Source organism: Balaenoptera ricei, chromosome 2 (genome assembly GCF_028023285.1).
Source record: "Balaenoptera ricei isolate mBalRic1 chromosome 2, mBalRic1.hap2, whole genome shotgun sequence".
Classification (NCBI taxonomy): Eukaryota; Metazoa; Chordata; class Mammalia; order Artiodactyla; family Balaenopteridae; genus Balaenoptera; species Balaenoptera ricei.
In genome coordinates, this window is record NC_082640.1 from 52,188,629 (window position 1) to 52,201,117 (window position 12,489).

General features: G+C 43.0%; 1 protein-coding gene across 1 annotated transcript in view; it reads right to left on the reverse strand.

The window, feature by feature from the left end:
* CHSY1 (chondroitin sulfate synthase 1) overlaps positions 1 to 12,063 on the reverse strand; it is a 74,935-nt gene extending 62,872 nt beyond the window's left edge. The window contains exon 1 of the mRNA XM_059915409.1: positions 11,741 to 12,063. Within this exon, the coding sequence (XP_059771392.1) occupies positions 11,741 to 12,063 (323 nt within the window). The remainder of the gene's footprint in view (positions 1 to 11,740) is intronic.
* Positions 12,064 to 12,489: the final 426 nt, after the last annotated feature.

Below are 12,489 nucleotides of genomic sequence, written 5' to 3' on the forward strand. Positions count from 1 at the left end.
ACAATTTCCCAGTCTGGGGAAGTCAGTGATAACGAAGTTATACCAAGAAGATCCCCCATCCAAGTCAAGAAGCCCCTTATTCCTCCCTTCATGTAGAAATGATTTTTGTTTGGCAGAACAATTCTTCAAAAACATAAATAATTTCAGTCCTTGGCATGTAATAGAGTTCAATAAATACTGCTCACTCGTGTGAAATAAGGGACTTAAAGATGCCGTGCATATATATGAGCGTGCGCACGCAAAAGGGCAAGAAACCAGTTGTCTCTTATCTTTGAGAAATTTCCAGGTGAGGCACACTAACATTCCTACGTGCAGAAAGAAAGCAACTTAATCAAAACACAACCAGAATATAATTATTAAGAGGTAAAATCCACAGACATGCTGGAGTTGAAATATACTACCGTTCATGGTACTTCTGAAATAATTGTAAACAAAATAGTCTGTAGTATCTTACAACTGATTTTAAAAGGGTAGTGAATAAAATCAACTTAGCTTTAGCTTCTACCCAACTGCTTCTGTGATTAATAATACATACCACATTCAAAGTAGTACTAAAGTAAGTCAACTCCAGAAGCCATTAAAATCCTAAAGCATCATGGGGTTATTTGGAATACGGGGTCGGTAAGACAATGCTTACATTCAGAGGAAAAACCTGTTCTTGACACACAATACAGTGTGTGATGGTTAAGAGCATGGACTCTGGAATCAGGCTATTGGGGTGAAAATCCTGGCTTCACTTTGGGCAAGTTACTCTGTGACTCACTTTCCTTATCTGTAAACTGGGGATAATAATAGTACCTGCCTTATAGGGTTGTGGTGAGGGTTAAATGGATTATTACATCTAAAAGTGCTTAGAAGTCAGCCTGGCATGAGGTAAGCATTACATAAGTGTGACTTATTAGGGAAGACAAGAGTTTGCAAATAAAATAAGGTACTGAAAGAAAAATGAGGGAGACAGGAAAGTGTGGGCTGAACTTGGAATAGTCAGTCTCAAGATTACACACCAGAGTGAAGGCATTGTGAAGAATGCTGCTTCTCTTATTTCTGGCTAAAAACCTGACACTCAAGCTATATAACAGAGTTCTATCATACTATCAATCTCAAGACAATGTCAGGGTAGAAGTCTAAAAAGACTTTAAACTTTAAAAGCGTTCTCACTTAAAACACCAGAATCTTTCATATTAGACTGAGGATCGAAATTCATTTTGTCTGGCTCTGCTTCCTATATGCCACCCCAGATAGAATATAGCGATGGAAGCACTAGCAGTACAACCATCAGTGATGTGATTAATACTTGAACTATAACTTGAAATGGTGTAATTTGTCCAGGAAGAGCAACCAGTTAATTTTAAAAACAGACAATCTAACCTCAAACCATCTTTAAAAGCCTCTCTACAATTTTAAGGTAACTCCACTGATTATTATCTTTTCCTTTTCAGGTAACCCAAGGAAAAACCTCATGTTGCCTTTTTCTGTTCTTAAATGACTGCTGATTTGAGGGAAGTCTCTTAATATGGAGCTTTTGTAAATCCTTCAATCTTGACAAATTATGATCTTTTTACTTAGGGTACCTTTAGCTTAAATAGCTCCATAAACAGTTCTGGAACATAAATCATGATTCACCACCCTGGGGAAGCCAGGGGGAGGACATCAATAATTTCAAAGAAATGAGGGAACTGGTACTGAAGAAGCAAACTGGCCCCCCTTCTGAGACAGAACAGGTCAGCCTCCTTAATTTTCATAAGCAAATGTCAACTTTGCCATCAACACATTTGTAACTGGGAGCAAAGAGCTCTCACTTAATTGAAACCACAGAACATTTGCAAGGGCCCCTGCCGGAAAGCTCACTTTTCAATGGACTGATAACCAACTCTTGCTAAAGCACAGATAAAAACAACTGAAATCTGAGAGCGCCAAGCTAATAACCTTCCTTTCCTCCAGGCTTCTAAACACTGACCCTATACCAAGCTAAATCACAGTTAAGTCATGCAGCTGGACATGAGCTTCGCTGAGGATTGCCTTTGCTGAGTTAGGATTTAATAACAGTCTCCATTTCTATTCATGTCATTTTAAGAAAAACTACATAAAATACATTTCTGTACGAAACCACATCTACAGCATGACTGTTGTCCTGGGTACACATTCATAATATACAGGTAAATTTTAAAGGCAGACAATAGAATACTTGTGATATGGATTAATAAGGGAACAAAAGTACACATACAAAATAAAATAAAGTACAACTCTACACCAAAGTGTTTACTATGGTTATTTTTGGATAGAGGATCAGAAGGGATTTACTTTTCTTCATGTTTTCTACAACAAATAGAGTTAGGGAAAAAAAAATTTTTAAATCCAGGAGAAAGGTTTAAACTAAAAACCATCCAAAGAAATAAAAATATTTAACAGATAATTTTACTTGTGTAATAAAAATATTTTTTTTACTCTAATCAATGGAAAAAACTAAAAGAAAAATGGAGTAAGATTGAGTACTTTCTTTCACATTTTCTAAACTTTAATAGTTACAATAAGCTTTATAAATAAGAAGGGGAGATTTTCTGTGAGTCCCCTCAAATCACTATTACATATGTGGTCTGATGGTTACAGTGGTTAAGTTTGAAAAGACTCATATGATCAAATCACCTCAGAATTTGTAGTCAAGGAAGGAAGGGAGAATATAGTTTTCCCCTGCAGAACTGATAGATAACAGAAATTAAATGTATACATTTATATTATTCCCTATTACAGAAAGGATTTAAGACAACTTAACCAAAATGCACACAGGATGAAAAGAATAAACAAGAAAATTAAGCGAAAGAAAAACAAAAGTTGGAAAGTTGGAGCAAGGCATGAAGGTGGTGCCTGTAGCAGGGAGGGCAAAATCAGGGTAGGGGCTGCCCACCCACCTCTACACCCACGGCCAGGCAGAGCCAGTGAGCTGGGGGACGGCGGTGGGGGGGGGGGGAAACCCTATCTGTTGTCACGTGGCCTCTATGTCTGTTAACACGGGGCCAAATTCAGTTATAAGCCTTCCAGCAGACAACCAAGAGAAGTCACAAGACTGTGTCTCACTGTTCAGGGTTAAGTGACATAATGATTCCAGATACTAAGACCTCAGGGAAGTTTCTCCCCTGCATCTGTGGTAGAGAAACGGAGCAAATGTATTGAGTACCCTTATAGGAGGCACCATGTGACGGAGCAGTAATCTTAGCTCATCCTCCCAAAAAAGTACACGCAGGACAGTTCTATACTGCCAGTCAGAGCAGCCACGGGCCTGGGAGAACTGAGGTCTTCCCAGACAGTCTACCCAGTGAGGACTCAAGGCCTTTCCTGGAACTGAAGGAATGCCCCCGGCAGGATATACAAGCCTTATTCAGCCCATTAGCTCCAGGAGCACTGCAGTCAGGGTACTTAGCTGCAGGTTCCCCCTTCCGTGTATGTGGTTTCCGGATATGTGGCTTCCTCTTTTAAAATTTTTAACTGTCTCACTGGATATGACCTTATGATATGAGCAATCTCAAATTCTTTTTAGAAGTAGGTGGGGAAATATATAACGGGGATCATAAATGTTGGGAAAAATCAAATTAGACTCCTTACCATTAATCCTGAAAACTAGACTTAACGTAAAAGCAAGCATTAAAGAGCCTTCCTGCCCCCTTCCCCCAGTAAAGATGTTGGAGGGTGGATTACAGCTTCCCACCTCAACAACGGCCTGGGCACTAGCCCAGGAGGCAGTTCCAAGGTATTAACAGCTAAGAGCAACCTGCCCTTTGAGCCTAGGTTCACAGCAAACAATAGAAATACTCATCAACAAAGAGACCACAAATACGCTCTCTTTGAAACACAAGAATTAAAATTTGGAGCGTTAGCGGCAGAAGGCAAATTCTGATCTTGTGGTCCATTTCCAAAGCTTCAAGTCTTAGAGAGCTACTTTGCATACACTGATAGTTTATATTTTGCTGCTGTACACTTAAAAGCGTAAATACACAACTAATTCTTAATCATGCATAAACAAAATTAGTTTTCAAATATAATTCTAAGAAAAAAAAATCAGTGTTGTTTAATGTAAACAATAAAACCACCCTGAACCCACACAGCCAACTCCTGTGCAAGCCAGTCTTCTTCCTCTGTTGAGGTGTTCCCTGGCATCAAGGCAGCTTCCCAATCACCAACACCCAAAAGGAGTCATGGCGTGCAGGGCAGTGTGTTGAGGGCATCAGACTCAACCTTATGACAACTCCACAAGTTGTGAGAGGCACCGATACCCACGTTTTACAGATAAGAAGACTGAGGCTCAGAGCCAGGTAAGTAATTTGCCCGAGATCACAAGGCTAACAGATGTGGAAACCAGGACGCAAGTGGGGTCTGACTCCAACACCTCCACTGGCCAGCCTACTGGCTTGTTCATCCCCACACCTGTCTGCCCACATTTGTTCTGCAGTCCCACCTCTACTGCTAAGGCTGAGAAAACAGTCGTCAGAGATAATAAGAGAAGGCTTACACCCACTTCAGCCACCTCCTCCCACTCTGTCTGCCTGGCTGAGACCTGCCTGTCAAGGACACCTTCAGAGTTTGGGCTGGTTTCGAAGGCCAGAAGACTTCATTCAAACGTTACTTTCTGAAACCCTCATTCCATGTGTGGGTCCCTCTGCCACTCTAAATCCTGCCCAATTATTTTCTGGTATTAGGTTGGAAACACACAGAACAAAGTTTAACAGAAAATCAGCACCTAGGTTCAATTTACAAGACAATCATTTTAATGGCATTAGTATCTACATTTTCAATAATTCTCGGGTTTTGCAAGCCCAGAGTTCACATCAAATCAGAGCAGTCTACACCTTATTTTTAATCATTCACAGAAAAATGTACTCAACTACAGAAAAAATATAGCAGCCCTGAACGCTTCAGGAAATGACACTGAATTAAGGTGAGACGAACAGTTTCACTACTTTTACACTGTAACTTAGTTTCTTGTTCCTCCAATTCTATCCAGAACCAGAAGCCAAAAAGACACTGACAATAATAGATGAAGGCACTGAATACTTATATGAATATACAAAAATCCTCACATTAAAAACGCTGTCGGGCTTCCCTGGTGGCACAGTGGTTGAGAATCTGCCTGCCAATGCAGGGGACGCGGGTTCGAGCCCTGGTCTGGGAGGATCCCACATGCCGCGGAGCGACAGGGCCCGTGAGCCACAACTACTGAGCCTGCGCGTCTGGAGCCTGTGCTCTGCGGCAACAGGGGCTGCGACAGTGAGAGGCCCGTGCACCGCGATGGAGAGTGGCCCCCGCTTGCCACAGCTGGAGAGGGCCCTCGCACAGAAACGAAGACCCAACACAGCCATAAATAAATAAATAAATAAATTAAAAAAAAAAAAAAAAAAAACGCTGTCACCTGATTCTCCCAAGTATCATCTGGAAGGGTGAAGTTACAGTAACTGAGGAAATACAGTTACAATAACCAAATACATGTGTTAACCCTACATTTTGGGGCAGGAGTAACTGTCATTTACTGAAACAAGAATGACCGTGACTTGAAACCCCAGGGAACCCAGGGCCAACATGCCATCTATGCTCAGCAGTCTTGCAGGTACTTACAATTTAACACGCTCAAAACTTCACTCACATTTCCTCCCAAGAGCTGTCACCTCCTTTTTCTTTTTTAACTGTAGTTATGTAGCTTTATTACAAAGCGTTCACTGTAGAAAAACTCAAAAATACAAGAAAGTGCCAATATGAAAAATCATTCAGCATCGTGGTATGTATATTCTTTTACATTTTCTTTTCTATGTCACACAAACACAAACGTTTATTTCATTTGATTTTTAAAATGGTCTCATACTGGGCATACAATTTTAAAACCTACTCTCACTTGGATATGTTATGAACCTCCCTTCATTCCAATAAACACATTTCAGCCACATCTTTTTTTTTTTCCTCTTTTTTTTTAATATTGGAGTATAGTTGCTTTACAGTGTTGTGGCCACATCATTTTTTAAGGTTAGAGAAGTAGATCACAGTATGGACAAATTAGTGAAATCAATTATGGTCCATAGCTCCTAATGCAGGACACCAAAGATACTTGCAATTTCCACTTCATAACATACATCCTTGAACACATCTTTAAATTCCTTTGGAAAAGTTTCTAATGGAATTACTAGCTCTCAGATCCCAGCCCTTTCTCATCATCCCTTCACTACTTCCTGCTATTCCACATTTCCAGGAACCTGTTGTCATCTCTGCCTCAAAAACTCCTGCTCATCCTTCAAGACTATGCAAGGGAAGAGGGGTAAGAATGTGAGTGAGACCCACCTCGATCCCCTTCACAAGTCAGTGCAGGCCTCTTTCTTCTGTACCCACACAGTAATTAGTCCAGGCACCCTGTGAGCCCTATCACTCAATAGTATTGTTTGTTTCCTTCCCTAGATGATGAACTCTGCAGGAATGGAATTATTAATCTATTTTCAAAAACTGCAGCTTAATTAATGGATGGGGAAAAGTGAAATTGCCAATGCAATAAAAACACAATCATGTATACTCTTCTATTGACAACTACAACTATCCTTGGAATACTCTGTTTGAGACCATCAGGACCTGGAACCATGACATATAATACTAAAGTCATTTTCAGGACCACAATTTTCACCAGTTTTCTTATACAGGTAATTTATAACATGAAATGGGTTGTGCCCCAAAAGTTCACTTACAGGTTGATTATTTGGATTATAGAAGCCTTTCAGTAATTTTTTTGCCAACCTGAATTCTATCTGAGAAAGCAAGCCTTGCTCTAAACTGGTTCAAGATAAACATGGTTTACTGAGTTCAAGAAAGAAGGAACTCTGAGATCTGCTCATTAAGGTTGGTAAAAGGAACAGTCTACCTTTATTTAAAGCATTAGGAAGAGGCCATTAACTGATAAAACAACATTTTGCAATAAGATTCCTATATCTAAAGCTAGTGTTTCTCAAATTTTCTTCCCACAGTTCCCTATAGACTGATGCTAATCTTTAATAGCGCCCTTTATCACTCCTGGGGCAAAGAAGGGGAACCATCACCTCTTTCTCCTGAGAAAGAACAAAACAGTTTCCCGTCTTCAGCGCAAGGGAAGCGAGAATCAAGATAAATAAAAGGTGTTGGATTAGCTTAGTGTTCTGGGCACAAAAATGGACTAAAGAGCTAAATATGAATGCTTTTTCTTTTTTATCAAACCATTAATTTAAAAAAAAAAAATCTAGCACCAAAACTCTCCTAGCAAGAACAGGTAAGTATAGCCAATAAATGTTTGAAACAGAAGAGTAACAAAGGAGAACTTGTGTACCGGATATTAAAATATTATTCAACCTCCAATAACTTCAACAGGTAGTACTGGCACAAGAAAAGACAGAAAGATCAATGAAACAAAAGAGCAGGTCCAAAAACATACCCAGGAATTTTGAGTATGATGAAGATGGCATTTCAAATTGGTAGGGAAATGGGAGCTTATTCAACAGATGGTGCTGAGACAATGTATCATTTGGGGTAAAAATGAGGTTGAGGTGATTTGTACCCCTTCTAGAATCAGAAACATGTTACTTAAAAAAAAAAACTTCTCCAGGGCAATAAACTATCTGAGCTTATGGGGAGAACAACCCTAAAACCAGAAAGGAAAAGACTGAACTACATGGACATCTAACTTCTGTATATCAAACGATGTAACTAAGAAAAAAGAAAAAATATGGAAAAAATACAAATTGCAGCTAATAACAAAAGACACAAGGAACCCAGCCAGGGATTCTGATGAACTTGTCATTAACCAGCATAATAACTTTGGAGGAATCACTGTACCATTTTAAAGTGAAATTACCTAGAACACAAATACTTTGTGGATGAGTTAAAAAAAAAAAAATCTTATATGTTTATTTGTAGAACACCACCCTACCCAGAACACTAAGGGAATTTTAGTTTAAGACAATCTCAGAGCTCCCACACTGTAATCACTTCAGATATAAATCTTTTCTCAATTCTTTTTAAAATTCATTGCATTTATAAAGCTAAGGATACATCCACCTGTTCCTGTGCAAAACCAGATCTCTGCTGACTTAACCTCTTTCCCCCTAAATCTATTCCTCCTCTAGTTTTTCCCATCTCAGTAAATGACACCAACACCCACCCTTTCTTTCAAGGCAAAATCCTAGAAGTCATCCTTGATTCCTCTCTGCCTCAACCCTCACAAGCATTCTGTGAACACATCTTCAACTCTGGCTCCAGCATATATCCTGGAACCATCCTCTTCTCTCCATCCCCATTAATACCACTCTAGGCCCAACCATGCTCATCTCCACCTGGACCATCTCCTAACATCTCCTTACTCCCCTACAATCTATTCTCCACACAATAGCAAGAATTAACTTTTCAGAATATAATGCAAGCCCTCCCTTTCCCATCTAAATCCTCCAAAGCATTTCTAATTCACTTAGAGTAAAATTCCATAAGACCAGACACTATCGGCCTCATCCTCTTTTTATTGACCTTCTTCAAGTTCCTTTCCAAACTGGTTCCTGCCTTGTAATTTACCAACTCTTCCCTCTGCCTAGCACGCTCATCAATGACATTCCCACAAAGGCTCCTCATTATCAGATCTTGGCCCAAACACCACACTCTCGGAGGCCTTCCCCAACAACCTAACAGAGAGAGACACCACCCCACCCTGCCCTTACCCTGCTCTATTTTCTTCACAGCACCCATCACTAGCTGAAACCCTCTTTTTAGTGTCTGTCCCTCCCACTAGAGCAGAAGCTCCATGAGAACAAGCATCTTCACTCTTGTGTTTCCCAACACTCAGAGTCCAGACCCAAGGGGCCATGCATGTATTTGCTGAACAAAGGGACAAACCCTAAGTGTATGGGAACATTCTGATGAACCAGGATCACTCCTGTCAATTTAACAGCTATGGTATCTGCTCAGTGCCTATGAGAGAGTTACCCTTGGCCTGTCTCTGATGGGCTACACTTTGAGTTTTGTTTTGCCTGCTTGTTAAAATCTGTTTCTTGCCTGCTTTCAGCTGTCACTGCGCTGCTAACATCTCTTGGTGATCCCTCTCCCCCACTGTAAGCATATGGCAGGTCTAAAAAGTAAAAGTCAGTAATGATGGGGCTCTTCGATCATTAAAGTGCACCAACTTTAGTGCAGACAAGTGTATCGCCTTGAATTTTTCGAAGGCTTTAGCTCCTTTCTGGATCTCAGACAGTTTCTAGTCCCTAGATCTGAATTCTGACATTTTCAATATCCTAGCATAAAAGTACATCATAGTACCATCTTACTAAAAACACTGCCATCCCCTTCAACCCACAAGCCAAACAATAATTTAACTTTAATAAACAAAAACAAAAAACACTGAGGTTTTTTTCTAAGCTAAAGAATGAATTTGCCTTTCAGGGGAGATGTAAAACTCAGTGCCAAACTAGAGATCTACCTTGTGCTAGAAGATTCAAGCCAACTTGTATACTGCATGAAATTACCAATTTAAGAGCTGAGTGTGGACTTTTTGGCCCAGGCTGCAAAGCACAGCGAAGCCATAATCATAAGTTACATCCTATAACCTCCATCCCAATTCTGGCCTTCCCCAAAAGTTCCTGAAGTCTAAAATTGTCTTGTGCCATCCCTGCAGCCAGTCTAAACACAGGGTTGACAGGCTGAGAAGCAGAGGACCTTAACCAGCAAAGCAGGTCCACCCCCAGGCTCCAACTAATATGACTCCTTAAGATCAGAGAGATACAGGAAAAGGTATGCAGGAAAGCTGACAGAATTACTAAATAGTATACACCATTTCCTGGTAAGGGTTTTATCAAAAAGGCAGAGTTGCCACAAAGAAGGGTCAGAGGGCAAATTGTGTTTCTACTTTTCCCTAACTGCCTTAAAGAAAATAAACAATGAGATAAAATCCTACCTCCAAAAAAGATGAGGTAGGAGATTTGGAAAGGAGGCCAAGAGTAGAGCCTCAAGCATGGGCTTTGGGAAAAGATCATCCCGAGGTGTTAAATAGTAAGTCCAGTTTGCCATACATTTTCTGAGTATTGCTGGTGTACCAGGACCCCTACTAGTCTGTATATATTGATTTGGTATCTATGAACATGTATTTGTTTGGGGGGCAGGGAATCACACCGTTTACTATCTGAACAAACTACTTTGGTAACTGTCCCAAAGTTGTGATTTCAAAGGACTTGTCACCAAACTGGAGTCATGTAGATTTACTTTCAAAATCATGCTGTCAACAGCTCATCCTCATTTTCTGATGTAGACATTTCTTTTTTCAAAAAGCACATGTACACCTGAAACACTGTAAAACAACTATACTTCAATGCAAAAAAAACAACAAAAAACACAATTCGTATAAAATTCCAGATAATTCATGATAGATCTCGGAGAAAACCTTGATCTGCGGGTTCCCAAATCACGATCTTAGTCAAATTTATGCTACCTTTTCTAACCTTTTCAGGCACTCAGGACCCTCGCTGGCAGAACCTGGGCTCTGAACTTAAACAAGATCCTAATGGAAACACACAGGAATGAGGAATCAATGCACTGAAAGGGCAGACATTCTCTACTGCTCTTTCATCTTCCTTTTCAGTCCTTTACTTCCCCCCTTAAAGGAAGGGAGATCCATATATGCTTTTCCCCTCACAACATCTAATGCCCGAAAATTTAGACCAGAACTAGAGTTAAAAGCTGAAGTTATAAAAAAAAATAAAAAAAAAAAAAAAAAAAAAAAAAAAAAAAGCTGAAGTTATAAAGAAGATATTGGTTATAAATTAAGAACCAACAGCAACCAGCTTGGCCTTGCTCAGCAATGACTGCTCTAAGAGTCCATTCCCAGATGACCTCCCGCGCATTGGTTTGCTCTGTGGCTGGATGAATCCCAAATCTTATCTGTAGAGTAAGCATTTCTGTACTTCACACATATAAGGTTTCCATTAAATCCCTTTATTGAATCTACATCCCTCTTCTACCTCAAGTTCATTCCAATACAAATCTGCCATTCCAAAATCATCTCTCTTTCTCGCTTCTAAAGATTACTTTGGCTAATCCCTTTGTTAATCCTGAACGTGATTCCAGCCACTTTTCTGACTCATATGGCCAACCAGAGCCCAGATACCGGATAACACACACATCACTCAACTGGGCTAGTTAACACCAAATCTACCATGGGCCAGTAACTGCTTTTCCCAAAGGTTCTCTTTCCAATTATTCAACAGACTGGTGGGGTTGAGAGTGCAATGGGTACCCGCTTCCATTTACCGAAATGATTCCAACAGTGAAACCTACAAGTGGAAGGACTCTAACTAGATTCATTTAACATCGGCTCTAGTTCTACAAAGCTAAAGGTGAAGATTTCAAAGGCTCAAATAGTAATCCCCACTGCCATCACTATCACAAGAACTGTGCTAAGTTTTCCCAACAACCTTACGAGGGAAATGTTCATTCGGGCTCATTTAACAAAGGCGAGGACTCGGACAAGAAAAGATGAAGTCCCTTGCAGAAAGTCAGGGTGAGGACCACACCCAGAGGGGCCACCCTGGTCCGTCTGACCCCAAAGCCCTTCCTTCTGAGCGTTGCGCTCACCATCCCGCCTCTGACCTCTGCTGCCAATGCCCGACATCGCCCGCGGGGCACCCCGATCCCACGGGCCACAGGTGGACCCGCTGGGCAGTCCGCTGGGATGCTGGATGCAGGAGGCGGTGCCCGGAGACCAGGGGCTCACCTGTAGGCAGCCACCGCGCGGGTCTGCAGGTATTTCTGGGCGGTCATGACTCCCACGAAGAGAAAGTTGCTGTCGTGCGGGCCGCCATCCTGGGCCCTGCCGTGCGGCCAGAGCTGCTCCCCGCGCGCATCCCCGCGCGCCCCGCCGGCATGGGAAGCCGCGGCCGCCTGCCCAGGTCGGCAGCCCTCGGGACTGGCGCGGAGCCGTGGGCCCGCTCGCTTCAACTCGGAGGCGCGGGGCAGGACGAGCCGCGAGGCCAGCACGAAACCCAACACGAGCCCGAGCAGCACGCTGAGCCAGGCGCGCCGGCCGCGCACTGCCATGCCCGCGCCGCTCCGCCCGCCGGGCCGCCGCCGCCGCCGCCGCCGCCGCAGGCTCCGCGCGCCCTCAGCCCGCCGCCCCCGCCCGCAGAGGCCAGCCCGCCCTAGCGCCTCGAGGCCCGGCCCGGGCAGCGCCGAGGCCGCCGCGGGCCCGCCGTGCCCATCGCAGCCCTCGAGCAGCCCGCAGGCCCCGCGCCGGCGCTTTGTTCCGCACGCCCACCCCCACAGCCGCGGCCTGTGCCTTTAAGAAGGGACCATGCCCGGCGCGCGCCGGCGGCGGCTCGGGCGCGAGACGGCGGCGGCTCCTCCCGCTCGCGCTCCGGGTCAAGTGGCCAGCGCGACGGCGACAGCAGTGGCAGCCGAGTCCGGGCCCCCGTCCCGCCCAGCCCTCGTCCCCCAGCTGGCTCGGCTCCGCTGGCGCTGCGCCCG